Raw genomic sequence first — 18,348 nt, forward strand, 5'->3', positions numbered from 1 at the left:
CGCTATGGGTTTAACTTGATGCCTTTTCATTCTGTTGTTTTATTGGAGTCGTTGTGAAAGTAGTGGAATAACAGCAACATGAAGGGGCCTCTCTGTGTCGATACAGGCAACGGACCGTGAAAGAGACGTCATCACCTACAGCATCCAGAACGGGGATCCCCACCACCTCTTTGAGCTCTCGCAGATGTACGTGAGCTCATTTTAGTCATCAACTACATTGCCTATCATAGTAGCGAATTTATCCATGAAACTAATATAAATAATATTTCTCTTACAGAGGAGTCAGTTTGGGAAAATGATAGTGTTTTACCTGGGAACGTGTCTGGAGCTTTTTCAATACAGATAGTAAACCAAACGGTTCTCTCTGAAACTCTCCACGAGACACTAGGGACTGGAAATGTAGATAATATTCTCCCTGGCATCTTAAATACATAATTAATAAGTAATAAATGAATAAAAACCAAAACAATCCTCTCCCAGTTTGAAAACTAAACATATCAGATTAGTAGTCTTGAGGTTACCCCTGTGCCTTGGATTGGAGTAAAAAATGTTTCTTCATTTCAGAGATGAAATTGAAGCCTGCAATAAGAGTTGGTGTGATTGTTTATGGAGCACTTCTGTATGGCTAGCGGTGAAACAACACAGCAAATTCTCGAATGTTAAATCTAACACTGAAAGTACAGACATTGGTTGGAAGACTTATTTCCCAGAGTGCCTTGCATTTTGAGTGAACTGTGTTTGTTAGTGACAGAGACATCATTGTTGCATTCATCTGTTTTCAGTCCTCTGGATTTCACCAGGTGAGATCTTGAGTAAATATCTTATCATTTAAATTGAATTACCTAAATTGCTGGACTATTAAACGCACCTGAATATAAACTGCACCCACTGAATTATTAAAAAATATGTATTTTGTACATAAATAAGCCGCACATGTCTATAAGCCGCAGGTGCCTACCGGTACATTGAAACAAATGAACTTTACACAGCCTTTAAACGAAACACGGCTTGTAACAAAAATTAAACAGTAGCCTACCAAGAAAGTCATTGGTCACTATCTTCCTCCTCCTGTGCACTGAAACCACTGAAGTCATCTCCTTCGGTGTCGGAGTTGAATAGCCTCAGAATTGCTTCATCCGATGTTGGATCGCTGCCCTCTTCAACATGGCCTTTCGAAACCCGTTGATGATAGTGGATTTTTTTGACAATGCTCCACACTGTCAGCAGCTCTATTTCCTTTTCCAACAGCCAGATCGATCGCCTTCAACTTGAAAGCTGCATCATATGCGTTTCTCCGTGTCTTTGCCATGATGAGGGTAACAAAATGACTACCGTAATCAGAATGATGGGAAGTTTGAGCGTGCTCGATTTACGTCACATGTGACGGTGCTCAGTTTTGGCGGCATGAATCTTGTGAAAGCGGGAAAAATCCATAAATTAGCCTCGTCATTGTATAAACTGCGAGGTTCAAAGCGTGGGAAAAAAGTAACGGCTTATAGTCCGGAAATTACGGTATTTAACACAACCCAAAACATTGAGGTCCTAAACTATAAACTTAACAATTAACTCTGTAAATGTTGAATTACCACTCATTGGTGTAAAATAACCCCCAGTGTTGGTATTAATAACCAGAGTTGAACCATAATCACACCCATTATCATATTTAGAGTTAGAGTTATTTTTGGCCACCCATGACAGTAAATGCCAATCCTGTTGATCATATTATAGGGACTTTCAAGAATGTTCAACTCCACCGCCTCCCCCCCAACATCAACATATGAGAAAATGGTTAAAAAATAACCAACTCATAATATAGGGAGCAGGTGATGCCAAGTGCAGACTCAGACGAGGAGATATGGATAACGTAGCCAAGGTATTTATTGAAAAGCAGGGGGAGATGGGGTGCAGTCCAGGAGGAGCTCGGGTGGGTAGCAGGGAACCAGGAACTGAGGCTACGCCTGGGGCAAGGTGTAACGGTTTTCTTCTGGTGAAAGAGAGGCGGACCAAAATGCAGTGTGGTTAGTTTTGTACATCTTTAATAAAGATGAAAATACAACAATCTACAAAACAAGAAACGTGAAAAAACCGAAACAGTCCTATCTGGTGCCACAAACACAAAGACAGGAACAATCACCCACAAGAGACCTAAAGAATATGGCTGCCTAAATATGGTTCCCAATCAGAGACAACGATAAACTCCTGCCTCTGATTGAGAACCACTCTAGGCAACCATAGACTTACCTAGAGTACTACTCTAACCACAATCCCATAACTACAAACAACCCCAGACAAAACAAACCACATAAATCCCCATGTCACACCCTGGCCTAACCAAAATAATAATGAAAACACAGAATACTAAGGCCAGGGCGTGACAGTACCACCCCAAAGGAGCGGACTCCCGGCCGCCACTTAAATCCATAGGGGAGGGTCTGGGTGGGCGTCAGTCCACGGTGGCGGCTCTGGCGCTGGACGTGGACCCCATTCCAACAGTCTCTGTCCATCTCCTTCGCGTCCCTTGATTGGCGACCCTCGCCACCGACCCAGGCCTACTAACCCCAACAAAGGGCCCACCTAGACTGAGGGGTGCCTCACGACTGAGGAAGCTCGGGACTGAGGGGAAGCTCGGGACTGAGGGGAAGCTCGGGACTGAGGGGATGCTCGGGCAGGTTGATGGATCTGGCAGATCCTGCCTGGCTGGTGGTTCTGGCAGATCCTGGCTGACTGGTGGTTCCGACAGATCCTGGCTGACTGGCGGTTCCGACAGATCCTGGCTGACTGGCGGTTCCGACAGATCCTGGCTGACTGGCGGATCCTGGCGGATCCTGGCAGACTGGCGGATCCTGGCAGATCCTGGCTGACTGGCAGATCCTGGCTGACTGGCAGATCCTGGCTGACTGGCAGATCCTGGCTGAATGGCGGATCCTGGCTGAATGGCGGATCTAACGGATCCTGGCAGACTGGTGGCTCTGGCGGCTCCTGGCAGACTGGCGGCACTAGCGGCTCCTGGCTGACTGGCGGCTCCTGGCTGACTGGCGGCACTGGCGGCTCCTGGCTGACTGGCGGCTCCTGGCTGACTGGCGGCTCCTGGCTGACTGGCGGCGCTGACTGGCGGCACTGGCGGCACCGGGCAGATGGGCGGCTCAGGCGGCGCCGGGCAGACGGGCGGCTCAGGCGGCGCCGGACTGAGGAGCTCTGGAATGAGGGGCGGGAGCTCTGGCAGCGCCGGACAGGCGGGAGATTCTGGCAGCGCCGGACAGGCGGGAGACTCCGGCAGCGCCGGAGAGGAGGAAAGTTCTGGCAGCGCTGGACTGAGGAGCTCTGGCGCCTCTGGACTGAGGGGCTCTGGCACCTCTGGACTGAGGGACGGAAACACTGGTAGCGCCGGACAGGCGGGAGCACCTGTTTTGATGGGACGGAGAGACAGTCTGGTGCGGGGTGCCGGCACTGGTGGTACCGGGCTGGGGACACACACCTCAGGGCGAATGCCTTGCATACTACGCCAAATCAACTGCTCTTTCTCTTCACACTCCCCCAATTCTATTAACACCTCCTTGAATGTCTCCTCATCTCCCATCCGTTCACTCTCCTCCATTCTGTCCAATAACTCCTCAACCCTCTCAGACTCAGCCCTCAGCTTCGCCGATAGCTCCGATAACATCCATGGCTCCTTACGGTAAACAGGGGGAGTTGGCTCAGGTCTGGCTCCTGACTCTGCCACACTCTCCCTGTGCCACCCCCCAATACATTTTTGGGGCTGCCTCTCGGGCTTCCAGCCGCTCTGCCGTGTTAGCTCCTCATAATGGCGCCTCTCTGCTTTCGCTGCCTCCAGCTCGGCTTTGGGGCGACAATATTCCCCTGGCTCTGCCCAGGGTCCTTTCCCGTCAAGGATCTCCTCCCCAGTCCATTTCTCCAAATAGTGCAGCCTCTCCCACTGCTGCTGCTGTTGCTCCTGCTGCACCTGTCGCTTCTCCTGCTGCTGCTGTTGCCTCTGTTTACCACGCCGCTTGGTCCTTGGTTGGTGGGTGATTCTGTAACGGTTTTCTTCTGGTGAAAGAGAGGCGGACCAAAATGCAGCGTGGTTAGTTTTGTACATCTTTAATAAAGATGAAAATACAACAATCTACAAAACAAGAAACAGTCCTATCTGGTGCCACAAACACCGGAACAATCACCCACAAGAGACCTAGAATAGAAATAATATGGCTGCCTAAATATGGTTCCCAATCAGAGACAACAATAAACTCCTGCCTCTGATTGGGAACCACTCTAGGCAACCATAGACTTACCTAGAGTACTACTCTAACCACAATCCCATAACTACAAACAACCCCAGACAAAACAAACCACATAAATCCCCATGTCACACCCTGGCCTAACCAAAATAATAACAAAAACACAGAATACTAAGGCCAGGGCGTGACACAAGGGGAGTAGGGGCAGGGAAAGCAGGTCCAGAGTGGAATCCAAGGAAGCAGTAGAGCGGGGGTCCAAGGCAGGGAAGGCGAGACAGGGACCAGAGTCAGTGCGGAAAGAATGAGCAGAGGCTACAAACTGGCAGTGTGGAAGTGGCAGGGCTGAGTATTTGTAGAGGTCTTGATTATGGAACAGGTTGCAGCTGGTGGGGATCTGCTCTGACTCCAGCACACCTGTCTCCACTCACACAATCGGATACACCCACCCAGGGAGAGAGAGGGAGAGAGCACTGGGGAAGTGACCAAATGCCTGCAACCCAGCAGTTGGGTCATCCAAATAACCCAGTATTTTTTTGTGTAAGCCCTCAAAATAACTATTGTGTTAAGTAATAAAATGTTTGAAAATAAAGGAGAGCTGCACACTCTAGGAGCTCAGATGCAAAAATGTAATGTCCAACGCTTCGACAGGCAAGCGGTCTTCACCAGGGTATAAATGTTAACATATTCACTTAGGCTCTCTTATGATGAACTCCATAGGACTGAAAATTGATAAATGTAACAACCATATCTCTGTCACTAACAAATCCAGTAATGGGTGGTAACGCTACAATTAACTTGAAAGGCAATCTGGAAAACATGCAAATAAAGCGTTACACTAAGCAGTGTGTTAATTCAACACTGTTCAGTGTCAATACAGGTCCACACTTTCAGTGTTCATTTGACACTGAGGAATTTGCTGTGAAGCCTAGAGCTATCCCTATGCTTTCTCTTTGCTCTCTCTTCCCCCCTCCCTCCCTCCCCTCTCTCTCTCTCTGTTTTCCTCTGCAATAACCAGCACACTGCCATGCAGACATACCTACGTTACCAGAGGCCACTTCAATCATAGCGCCAAACTCACATTGTCATCAAGCCTCTCCTGTTGCAGACTGTCAAGCCCAGGAAATTGCATACACCACAACTAGAGCATTTTAATAAGCCCCGCGTCTCATCAATAAAGAGGCAAATTAGAACAGTAGGGCACACGACTGGGGAGTTGGGTAGGGGGATGTGCTAAGGCGATCTGGGCGGAGACTGTCTCTTATGGATAGGAGAGGCCCTAGCTCCCCAGTCCCAGAGCAGAAGAGCTCAAATATATCCCCTTGTAAAGCCCCTAGTAATCGATACATCCTAATAGATTCACTTGCCTGTCATAACACGTTGTATCCTCATCGTCATACTACTGAGGTAAAATGTGCATATTGATCAGGTTCATCAGAAGAAAGCTATTTTCATCCAACTGATATAGTGAAAGGAGTTGATTATTTACAAGACAGTTTTACAAGTGACTCATTGGATTGCTTTGTATTAGACTTAAAACATCATAATGTCCCGACTATTACGTGAGCTGTAGAGGTGGTTGAGATCAGAGACCTGCCTGCATCTTGTCGCCAGCTTAGCACCAACAACGGGCAGGCCTTACAGATCAAAATCTGTTGAATAACCTCTTCTCTGTGCGATCTCTTAGTGGGCTTGAGATGATATCTTCTTTAATGCTCTCCTAGTCATTCAGCACTTCAAAACAACACCCTCGTGAATGATGTTCTCTCCCATGCTTGGTCTGAGCACGATTGTGTTTCCAGCTGCTAATAATCATGATCTTTCATTTCAGCTTGGCGTTATCATCATCCTGTGATGTTTTAGAATGGGAGGATGCGTGTGCGCGTGTGTGTGTGTCGAAGCAATTCTCTCTATGAATAGCTAATACATATATATGAGAGTTGTGGCGGCAGCAATTGAGATGCCGCTTTGCATTTAATTTCAACAGGGTTATATCAGTCCACAGTGGTCCTCACAGAACCCTTCCACCTCTTAAGATGGGTGTAACTGGCCTCTTAGAAGAGGAAGTGCAGATGTTCTCCTGAATACCGAATCATAAATGACTTCTAATTTCTGACTAATGCGTGTCTAAAATGATTGCTAGCGAGTAACCGTTATAAAAGTAGAAGTAGAGGGAAAATCGAGATGCGTGACAGTTCCTCAGGTTGCTGTAAATTCCCCTCGAGTTTGGGCCCCATCTCTGAGAGCCGCAGCAGACAAACAGCCGACAGATGTAAAGCTGACAGCAGAGAATCATCCCATAGATTTAAACACTCAGGGATCAGTGTGTCAGAGGGCTGAAACCACTGCTGTATGCATGCCAAGATTAGCCCACACCAAATTACCTTGAACTGTAAATTCTATACACTCCGTGTTTGTGCTAGGCCAGCTTGCCAAAGTGCCGACGTATAGCTGTCCTCTGAGCTTCCATTTTATTCTATTGAGCTGGCTGGTCCACACATAATGCATTTCTGCCCCAGTGTATCAGACGTGCATGTACTTAAATAGCCAGGCTTCTATACCCCCAAGCAAAAAAAATATCTAATATTTTACAAGTACAAAGAATCTGCTTACACTGACAAGGTTGTGATTTTTGAACAGGTGAAACCATCACAATTGTGATTCAATAATTTCAGGTGAAATGTTCACATTTCCAGTGTCTGAATACAGTCTTTGATGCAATAATTTCTGTCTCCTTTACTTCTTCCATGTTGTTGTATGGGTAATGTTTATCTGTACTCTGACAATCTGAAAATGTTTGGCTCAACGGGAAGCAGAGTGAGTGTGAGTGTGTTGGGGAAAAATAACCCCTGTGTCTCTGTCTCTCCTATCCCCAGGTCAGGGCTGTTGGTCCTGAGGAAACCACTGGACAGGGAGACAGAGGATCGCTACACCCTCGTTGTAACTGCCTCAGATGGCCGTCCAGAAGGGGTAAGCCTGCCTCAATTGTCCTTCCATCCATCTATTCATTAATCTAAACCTTCATAAATCCTTTCCTTCATCCATTCATGTGTGCTGTCTCATCATCAATACATTTATTGTGTTCATTCGTCTATTCGATCCATTCAGTTCAGTCTATGGCAGGTTGAATACCTAGCCCTATTCACTGGCAGAAATCTGTCATGCCTACTACTTACTAATACTACATACTGTGTACTATTTAGAACATACTGTTTAGTAAAATGATTGCAGTAAGCAACAAATATCAACATTCTAGTCTCCCCCGTACTGAGAATGTATAATCTAATACTAGACTCCCCCGTACTGAGAATGTATAATCTAATACTAGACTCCCCCATACTGAGAATGCGTAATCTAATACTAGACTCCCCCATACTGAGAATGTATAATCTAATACTAGACTCACCCATACTGATAATGTGTAATCTAATACTAGACTCACCCATACTGAGAATGTGTAATCTAATACTAGACTCACCCGTACTGAGAATGTATAATCTAATACTAGACTCCCCCATACTGAGAATGTATAATCTAATACTAGACTCCCCCATACTGAGAATGTATAATCTAATACTAGACTCCCCCGTACTGAGAATGTATAATCTAATACTAGACTCCCCCGTACTGAGAATGTATAATCTAATACTAGACTCCCCCATACTGAGAATGTGTAATCTAATACTAGACTCCCCCGTACTGAGAATGTGTAATCTAATACTAGACTCCCCCGTACTGAGAATGTATAATCTAATACTAGACTCCCCCGTACTGAGAATGTGTAATCTAATACTAGACTCCCCCGTACTGAGAATGTATAATCTAATACTAGACTCCCCCATACTGAGAATGCGTAATCTAATACTAGACTCCCCCATACTGAGAATGTATAATCTAATACTAGACTCACCCATACTGATAATGTGTAATCTAATACTAGACTCACCCATACTGAGAATGTGTAATCTAATACTAGACTCACCCGTACTGAGAATGTATAATCTAATACTAGACTCCCCCATACTGAGAATGTATAATCTAATACTAGACTCCCCCATACTGAGAATGTATAATCTAATACTAGACTCCCCCGTACTGAGAATGTATAATCTAATACTAGACTCCCCCGTACTGGGAATGTATAATCTAATACTAGACTCCCCCATACTGAGAATGTGTAATCTAATACTAGACTCCCCCGTACTGAGAATGTGTAATCTAATACTAGACTCCCCCGTACTGAGAATGTATAATCTAATACTAGACTCCCCCGTACTGAGAATGTGTAATCTAATACTAGACTCCCCCGTACTGAGAATGTATAATCTAATACTAGACTCCCCCATACTGAGAATGTATAATCTAATACTAGACTCCCCCGTACTGAGAATGTATAATCTAATACTAGACTCCCCCATACTGAGAATGTATAATCTAATACTAGACTCCCCCGTACTGAGAATGTATAATCTAATACTAGACTCCCCCATACTGAGAATGTGTAATCTAATACTAGACTCCCCCATACTGAGAATGTATAATCTAATACTAGACTCCCCCGTACGGAGAATGTGTAATCTAATACTGGACTCCCCCGTACTGAGAATGTATAATCTAATACTAGACTCCCCCATACTGAGAATGTATAATCTAATACTAGACTCCCCCATACTGAGAATGTGTAATCTAATACTAGACTCCCCCATACTGAGAATGTATAATCTAATACTAGACTCCCCCGTACGGAGAATGTGTAATCTAATACTGGACTCCCCCGTACTGAGAATGTATAATCTAATACTAGACTCCCCCATACTGAGAATGTATAATCTAATACTAGACTCACCCATACTGAGAATGTATAATCTAATACTAGACTCACCCATACTGAGAATGTATAATCTAATACTAGACTCACCATACTGATAATGTATAATCTAATACTAGACTCACCCATACTGAGAATGTGTAATCTAATACTAGACTCCCCCATACTGAGAATGTATAATCTAATACTAGACTCCCCCATACTGAGAATGTATAATCTAATACTAGACTCCCCCGTACTGAGAATGTATAATCTAATACTAGACTCCCCCATACTGAGAATGTATAATCTAATACTAGACTCCCCCATACTGAGAATGTATAATCTAATACTAGACTCCCCCGTACTGAGAATGTATAATCTAATACTAGACTCACCCATACTGAGAATGTATAATCTAATACTAGACTCCCCCATACTGAGAATGTGTAATCTAATACTAGACTCCCCCATACTGAGAATGTATCATCTAATACTAGACTCCCCCATACTGAGAATGTATAATCTAATACTAGACTCCCCCATACTGAGAATGTGTAATCTAATACTAGACTCCCCCATACTGAGAATGCATAATCTAATACTAGACTCCCCCATACTGAGAATGTGTAATCTAATGCGTTGCTTCCCGCCATTTGTTCATTTTTATACAGCTCATCCCCTCATCTGATTATCAGCTGTTGTCAAACACACGTGGGACTTAAAATGTGACTCTCTTCCTCAATAGCATGCAGTGAATTCTACTAGATAAAAAGTCACATTTAATTTGACATCCTGACATTTAAAGCATACTACATTTTAAATATTTCACATACTATAAAACTTTAGATTTTTGCATAGCCAAAATTGGCTTGTATTTTAAACAGTGTTTGAGGTCTCCCAGTCCATAGTTTTGATCAGATCCTGGCCAAACAGGAGTAACAGTGATTTATGTATAACAGTACCGGGGGTTATTAGGTGATAATCAGGGTTGATTAAAATGTGCAATAATGGAATATCCGTATTTTGTCCTCAATAATGGGCATCTTAAAGGTTGCATAAGGTGTTAAGAAAATGTGAATAATCGCCAAAACGTGATGCATTCCCCTACTATTATATTTATCTAAAACTTTTCCCTTGTCGTTGCATATCCCCATGTCAAAAATATCTCTCTCCATCTCGCACATGTATCGAGGAAGCCAGCGGACAGATTCCTGTGAAATGATTCTCTTTGATACCAGCGGTGTTATATTTAATAATGCAACTGTGACAGGGTACCGAACTGACCTTTATGAAAATGAATACAAATGCCTCTCTTCTGACACATTCTGATAACTGAAGCACCTCCCCCTAGATGTAATCACTAGCCACCTTAAAGATGCATTCCGGGTTCTTAAACTCAACAAACTGGATTTGTATCATAACATAAACCACAAAATGGATGACGTAGTACACAATTAGACACGTTTTGGCTTGCGGGCACCACTTTCAAAACTACAGGCTGAAATTCTACAAAAGTTTCAGAGTGCATCTTTAATTGGCCAGTAATCTCAGAGCTTGTCTCTTTCTCCTCTAGTGGAGAGGAGAACTCCCATCCTCTCCTTAAAAGTGTAGTCCTGTTGGTTGTCTCATGCAAGTCGGATAATTCAGGGAAGAAGTAGAGTACCAGTAAAATCCCTCCCCTCTGTGCTCTCCACAATTCAACTTATTCTATAAAACATTGAGCAAAGTTTAAACTGCAGACTTGAGTGGGTAGGGTAGAAGCAGAGACAGAGGTCTTTAAAATGCATTGACCTTTCCAAATCAGCTGGTCATTAGCGACGCTAATAAACAGTCATGTAGGAACTAGGAAGAGCTTTCTAGTTTAGGACACACACACACACACACACACAGAGGGTGTTCCACAAGCATATGGAGTAGCAAGCCAAATAGAAAAAGAAGCCAGCCAGGTTCCCCCGGGCTGGGGGGGGTTATGACATTTTTGCAGAACAAGCTGGATGTTGTTAGCCTTTTGTATGTTCTAAACCTAGATTGTATTTTCAACCATCAACTATCGGGAAATAACACGGATAAAAAAAATTCACACTTTTACAGTGTTAGTTTTATCAGCTGTTGTTCAATAGAATATAAAAAAAAACTGAAAAATATATTTTTTACAGTAAAGCTTTAAGCTTCCTTTTGAAGTAGCATTTTCTCTGCTATCAGCAATACAGGTACAATTGAAGAATGAAGCAGGTGGTAAACATGGTCTTTGCTACACAGAAAAACTTTGATTTGTCAACACTTTGATTTAATCAGTAGACCTATATTAATATATTTAAAATACCATATCATTAGCTTTTAAAACAACTCAATCTGTTTTCTTTTATAATATTTTGGACGAGAGTAAGGATATCTCTCCACTAACCTACCCATCGTTCCTGAAGTCAGGAGGATTCACCATCTTCATCAAATGTTTTCATGATTTATCTGCAGAGAATTGCCAAAAAGTCAAGCAGTATGCAAATTATTTATAAACTTATTTTGTAAATAATGTTGCCGCTACCGTTTCTTATGACCGAAAATAACTTCTGGACATCAGAAGCGATTACTCACCACGGACTGGCAGAATGCTTTTTTTCCTTTAAACGAGTCTGACGAGCCCGACTCAAATGATATACTGCTTTCTCGGGAACAGGCCCAGATCCCCGTGATTTGCGTGAAGAGGAGGCAGAGAAAAAGGGGCCAGAGGGCGGGCTGCCTTCTGAGAATTCCTAGGCGATCTAATAAACCTCCAATTCCTTCCATTCAGCTAGCAAACGTGCAATCTTTGGAGAATAAAATAGATGACCTACGCGGAAGATTAAACTACCAACGGGACATACAAAACTGTAATATCTCATGCTTCACGGAGTCGTGGCTGAACAGCTACACTATCAACATACAGCTGGCTGGTTATACGCTGTACCGGCAGGATAGAACAGTGGCATCTGGTAAGACAAGGGGCGGTGGACTATGTATTTTTGTAAATAACAGCTGGTGCACAATATCTAAGGAAGTCTCAAGCTATTGCTTGCCTGAGGTAGTATCTTATGATAAGCTGTAGACAACACTATCTACCTAGAGTGTTTTCATCTGTATTTTTCGTAGCTGTTTACATACCACAACAGACTGAGGCTGGCACTAAGACAGCATTAAATGAGCTGTATTCCACCATAAGCAAATAAGAAAACGCTCACCCAGAGGCGGCGCTCCTAGTAGCCGGGGACTTTAATGCAGGGAAACTTAAATCCATTTTACCAAATTTCTATCAGCATGTGTGCAACCAGAGGAAAAGTAACTCTGGACCACCTTAACTCCACACACAGAGACGCAAACAAAGCTCTCCCTCGCCCACCATTTGGCAAATCTGACCATAATTCTGTCCTCCTGATTGCTGCTTACAAGCTAAAATTAAAGCAGGAAGCACCAGTGACTAGATCAATAATAAAGTGGTCAGATGAAGCAGATGCTAAGTTACAGGACTGTTTTGCTATCACAGACTGGAACGTGTTCTGGCATTCTTCCGATGGCATTGAGGAGTATACCACATCAGTCATTGGCTTCATCAATAAGTGCATCAATGATGTCGTCCCCACGGTGACCATACGTACATACCCCAACCAGAAGCCATGGACTACAGGCAACATCCGTACTGAGCTAAAGGCTAGATCTGCCGCTTTCATGGAGCGGGACTCTAACCCGGAAGCTTATAAGAAATCCCGCTATGCCCTTCGATGACCCGTAAAAATAGGACCAAGATCAAATCATACTACACTGGCTCTAACGCTCATTGGATGTGGCAGGCCTTGCAAACCATTACAGACTACAAAGGGAAGCACAGTCGAGAGCTGCCCAGTGACACGAGTCTACCAGATGAGCTAAACTACTTCTATGCTCGCTTCGAGGCAAATAACACTGAAACATGCATGAGAGCACCAGCTGTTCCGGAAGACTGTGTGATCACACTCTCCGCAGCCGATGTGAGTAAGACCTTTAAACAGGTCAACATTCACAAGGATGTGGGGCCAGACGGATTACCAAGACGTGTACTGCGAGCATGCGCTGACCAACTGGCAAGTGTCTTCACTGACATTTTCAACCTTTCCCTGTCCAAGTCTGTAATACCAACATGTTTAAAGCAGACCACCATAGTGCTTGTGCCCAAGAACACTAAGGTAACCTGCCTAAATGACTACCGAGTTGTAGCACTCACGTCTGTAGACAAGAAGTGCTTTGAAAGGCTGGTAATGGTTCATATCAACACATCCCACCACCCACTCCAATTTGCATACCGCCCCAACAGATCCACAGATGATGAAATCTCTATTGCACACCACACTTCCCTTTCCCACATGGAAAAAAGGAACATCTATGTGAGAATGCTATTCATTGACTACAGCTCAGCGTTCAACACCATAGTGCCCTCAAAGCTCATCAATAAGCTAAGGACCATGGGACTAAACACCTCCCTCTGCAACTGGATCTTGAACGTCCTGACGGGCCACCCCCAGGTGATAAAAGTAGGTAACAACACATCCCCCACGCTGATCCTCAACACAGGGGCCCCTCAGGGGTGCGTGCTCAGTCCCCTCCTGTACTCTGTTCACTCATGACTGCACAGCCAAGCACCACTCCAACACCATCATTAAGTTTGCAGATGACACAACAGTGGTAGGCCTGATCACCGACAACGACGAGACAGCCTATAGGGAGGAGGTCAGACACCTGGCTGTGTGGTGCCAGGACAACAACCTCTCCCTCAACGTGATCAAGACAAAGGATATGATTGTGGACTACAGGAAAAAGAGTACCGAGCATGCCCCCATTCTCATCGACGGGGCTGCAGTGGAGCTGGTTGAGCGCTTCAAGTTCCTTGGTGTCCACATCACCAACAAACAAAACATGGTCCAAGCACACCAAGACAGTCGTGAAGAGGGCACAACAAAACCTATTCCCCCTCAGGAGACTTAAATGATTTGGCATGGGTCCTCAGATCCTCAAAAGGTTCTACAGCTGCACCATTGAGAGCAGGGCACTACAGAGGGTAGTGCAAACATCCCAGTACATCACTGGGGCCTCTATACCAGGCAGTGTCAAAGACTCCAGCCACCCTAGTCATAGACTGTTATCTCTGCTACCACAAAGCAAGCGATGCCGGAGCTCCAAGTCTAGGTCCAAGAGGCAGCGAAACAGCTTCTACCCCCAAGCCGTAGACTCCTGAACATCTAATCAAATGGCTACCCAGAGTATTTGCATTGCCCACGCCCTCCCCCTCTTTTTTCACCGCTGCTACTGTCTGTTGTTATCATCTATGCATAGTTTCTTTAATAACTCTACCTACTTGTACATATTACTTCAACTAACCTGTGCCCCCGCACATTGACTCTGTATCATTACCCCCCTGTATATAGTCTCGCTAATGTTATTTTACTGCTGCTCTTTAATTACTCGTTATTACTTGTTGCTTTTTTTTCTTATTTTTTTTAACTGCATTGTTGGTAGGGGCTCATAAGTAGGCATTTCACTGTAAGGTCTACAACTGTTGTATTCAGCGCATGTGACTAATACAAGTTGATGTGGTTTGAAATTAGGGAGCCAACTGAACAGCTCTCTTACCGATGTAATTTGGTAGGTTACTGACGAGTCACTCACTTTAACGTCACTGTCTGGCAGGTCCTGATGGACTTCATATCGAAAATACAAAGGAGATCTTTAGTTTACTGGTCCCGATGCGATACCATGGACATATAACTTCGTTGTGTGATTTATGAATGGCAGGGATATATGAGATTGACTTTATTCAGTCAGTTCTACACCATTTATAAACTAGTCAAGCTTGCTGTTCGTCAATGAAAGCACAGTATAGAGCCTATGCCCCACCACTCCACGGCCTATGCCCCACCACTCCACGGCCTATGCCCCACCACTCCGCGGCCTAAGCCCCACCACTCCGCGGCCTAAGCCCCACCACTCCGCGGCCTATGCCCCACCACTCCGCGGCCTATGCCCCACCACTCCGCGGCCTATGCCCCACCACTCCACGGCCTATGCCCCACCACTCCACGGCCTATGCCCCACCACTCCGTGGCCTATGCCCCACCACTCCGTGGCCTATGCCCCACCACTCCACGGCCTATACTCCACCACTCCGTGGCCTATGCCCCACCACTCCGTGGCCTATGCCCCACCACTCCACGGCCTATGCTCCACCACTCCGCGGCCTATGCCCCACCACTCCGCGGCCTATACTCCACCACTCCGTGGCCTATGCCCCACCACTCCGTGGCCTATGCCCCACCACTCCACGGCCTATGCTCCACCACTCCGCGGCCTATGCCCCACCACTCCGTGGCCTATACTCCACCACTCCGCGGCCTATGCTCCACCACTCCATGGCCTATGCCCCACCACTCCACGGCCTATGCTCCACCACTCCACGGCCTATGCCCCACCACTCCGTGGCCTATGCTCCACCACTCCACGGCCTATGCCCCACCACTCCATGGCCTATGCTCCACCACTCCATGGCCTATGCCCCACCACTCTGTGGCTGCCTATGAAATACACCAGGGCCCAACGTTAACTTTATTTCTCGGTTGACCAAAAATCTACTGTCCCAAACTGAATTTCTACTGGCCCGGACATAGTGTAGTTCTTAAATGCATTAGGGTAATGCAAGGCCTATAGGTTGGCGTGGCTTCTCTCTATATTCAGCTATAAATAGTTATTGTGATGTGTATTAAAAAGCTGTGTAATATAATTTAGCAATGCAAGTCATTATTTTATTCTTTAGAATTGCGTTGTATTAATTGCGTTCATTTTTGTTTCTAAAGTATGTCATTTTGAGAAGATTTGATAATAGGACCCTGACCCTTTAAGACTAACGTTCCAAAAGAGATATTGTCATGGCTACAGTAGGCTAGCCAAGAGGAATGCTAGGTCTCTTTTTGTACCGTTCTTTTTACAGACTATTAACAGTAGCCAGCATATTGCTAGTATGTTTACTATGGAAGGTTTACATTTGAAAATCACTTTATTGAGAAAAAATAAATAATTGATGGGTGCTTCTTTTTGCTTTGGACAGCTCGCGTGTGCTTTGTGAAGGCATCGGCTGCATTGCAAACTCAAAGTAGACAGCCCTCGGATCTAAACTCTCAGCCCTTAAATTACGTTTTACATCGTCACATCCGAGTGTACCTTAAATGTCCCTTGCCAAAGCGAGGGAGAGTGATGGTCGGAGAGGCAACATCCTTGGTGGAAATCTTGAAGTTGATCTTAAAAACAACCAACCTAAAGCTACGAATGTACCGAGTAGGCTAACAAATCTAGCTAGCACTCCTGTCAGGTAGCTAGCTACAGTTACCCATAGCTGGCTAGCTAGTTTTATGGAATAGCCTTCTATTCTCAGAACAAGAATAGACTGACGAGTTTCAGAAGAAAGTTATTTGTTTCTAGCCATTTTGAGCCTGTATCTAACACAACGTGCCACTGGAACACAGGAGATGGTTGCTGATAATGAGCCTCTGTACACCTATGTAGATATTCCATAAAAAATCAGCCGTTTCCAGCTACTGTATTTCTGATCAATTTGATGTTATTTTAATGGACACAAAATATGCTTTTCTTTCAAAAACAAGGACATTTCTAAGTGACCACAAACTTTTGAGGTCTAGTATAGCAAGCTAGATTCATACTTTTTTTCTGACAAGCCTTGTTGATTAAATGTGACACTTCGTTGCCACCAGAGTTTGACATGTGACTACAGTTTGCATTGAATTGTGGGTCATATCAACCCACAAGTGACCAAAGTTGTTCACTCGCTCCGTTGAGCTAAATCGAGGGCCAAGGGGGCAACGTTAGTAAATTGGACCTCCACTTAAGATGGCTATCAAACTGCATCCAGTTTCGACGAGGATTCCCCTGAGGGAAAGTGGCTGGCGCAATGGCTGAGGCGGGAATAATAACGTGTTTGGACTGCAGCCATCGTCTCATGTACTGCTTGACTGCTTGAGAAGTTGTGACTCGCAGCAGCGTGGTGGTGGTGGTGGTGGTGGTGGTGGTGGTGGTGGTGGTGGTGGTGGTGGTGGTGGTGGTGGTGCTTGATTGAACGGCCAATCGTATTGCTCAAATACAAATATCATGACATTTACGTTTGGAATCTTCAATGATAGACTGCGACAGAGTAGTTAAATGTTAAACTGGAATGCAAAAATGCGCTGAAAAGTTAGTGACTGACGAGATCTACTGTTTTTACTGGCCGTGGGCCAACGTAAATGTCGGATCCTGCACATGAAAGAAAATAAATTAATTTGCCAGAAAAAAATAGGCTAAGTAGATTTTGATTCATCTTTACCACGTTATATGGGTGGTGCAAATTCACTCACATTAGGCTATATGGGACACCTAAAATCATGCTCTCTCTCTCTGTGTAAAGACATTTTTCTGCAGCCGCAACGCACACCCCCAGGTCCCGAGAGGCGAGACAGAAAGCAGACTGTCAAACCAGTAGTGTTTCCTTGTCATCGCTCACTTTGTGACTGACAGGCCCCTGTCCTGTCAATTACATTTGCATTTTACATTTTAGTCATTTAGCACAGTGGTTCCCAAACTTTTTAAGTTAATGTACCACCAAGTACCACCTCATGTGCATTTTACCAGTAAGCCTATGTTCTCATGAGTTCTAAAGTACCCTCTGTGGATAGGCCAAGTACCCCTGGTTGGGAAACACTGATTTAGCTGACGCTCTTAACCAGAGCAACTTACAGGAGAAATTAGGGTTAAGTGCCTTGCTCAAGGGCACATCGACAGATTTTTCACCTAGTTGGCTCGGGGATTCGATACAGCGTTCATTCAGTTACTGGCCCAATGCTCTTATCTGCTAGAAGATGCATATTGTTCATTCAAGCGGGAGAGGGCTTGGCAGACTTTTCTCTTACTAGCGAATTGAAAAGTAGTTTAGTTAATTTACTGTAAGTGGAAAAAGTTCCCGGCTGAAAATGAGTCTGTAATCGGCTGTATAGTCGACAGCTGGCGCTAGTGGAAAACACAACACACACACACACACACACACACACACACACACACACACACACCTGTATCTGACGCTCCAGAACTGCATGACCTCCCTCCCTGGTGATGTCACCTCCTGGATGGGGTATGTGTTCCTCCAGGCCCCTGCGGGTGTCCCACAGGGGCCTGGAGGGCCCGGGGCCAGCCAATATTATTTGACGAGGTCCAGGGCCATGCCCCACATGAAAGGGAGGGAGACAGTAGCCATTATACAGTCAA

General features: G+C 45.0%; 1 protein-coding gene across 4 annotated transcripts in view; it reads left to right on the forward strand.

Moving 5' to 3' along the window:
* LOC110492834 (protocadherin-15-like) overlaps nucleotides 1-18,348 on the forward strand; it is a 303,674-nt gene that overhangs the window by 186,941 nt on the left and 98,385 nt on the right. For all 4 annotated transcript variants that reach the window (XM_090201917.1, XM_090201916.1, XM_036946203.2 and 1 more), the window contains 2 exons: nucleotides 107-186; nucleotides 7,109-7,202. In XM_090201917.1, the coding sequence (XP_090058043.1) occupies nucleotides 107-186; nucleotides 7,109-7,202 (174 nt within the window). The remainder of the gene's footprint in view (nucleotides 1-106; nucleotides 187-7,108; nucleotides 7,203-18,348) is intronic.

The sequence above is a fragment of the Oncorhynchus mykiss genome, chromosome 16 (assembly GCF_057628025.1).
Source record: "Oncorhynchus mykiss isolate SJ-2025 chromosome 16, ASM5762802v1, whole genome shotgun sequence".
Taxonomy (NCBI): domain Eukaryota; kingdom Metazoa; phylum Chordata; class Actinopteri; order Salmoniformes; family Salmonidae; genus Oncorhynchus; species Oncorhynchus mykiss.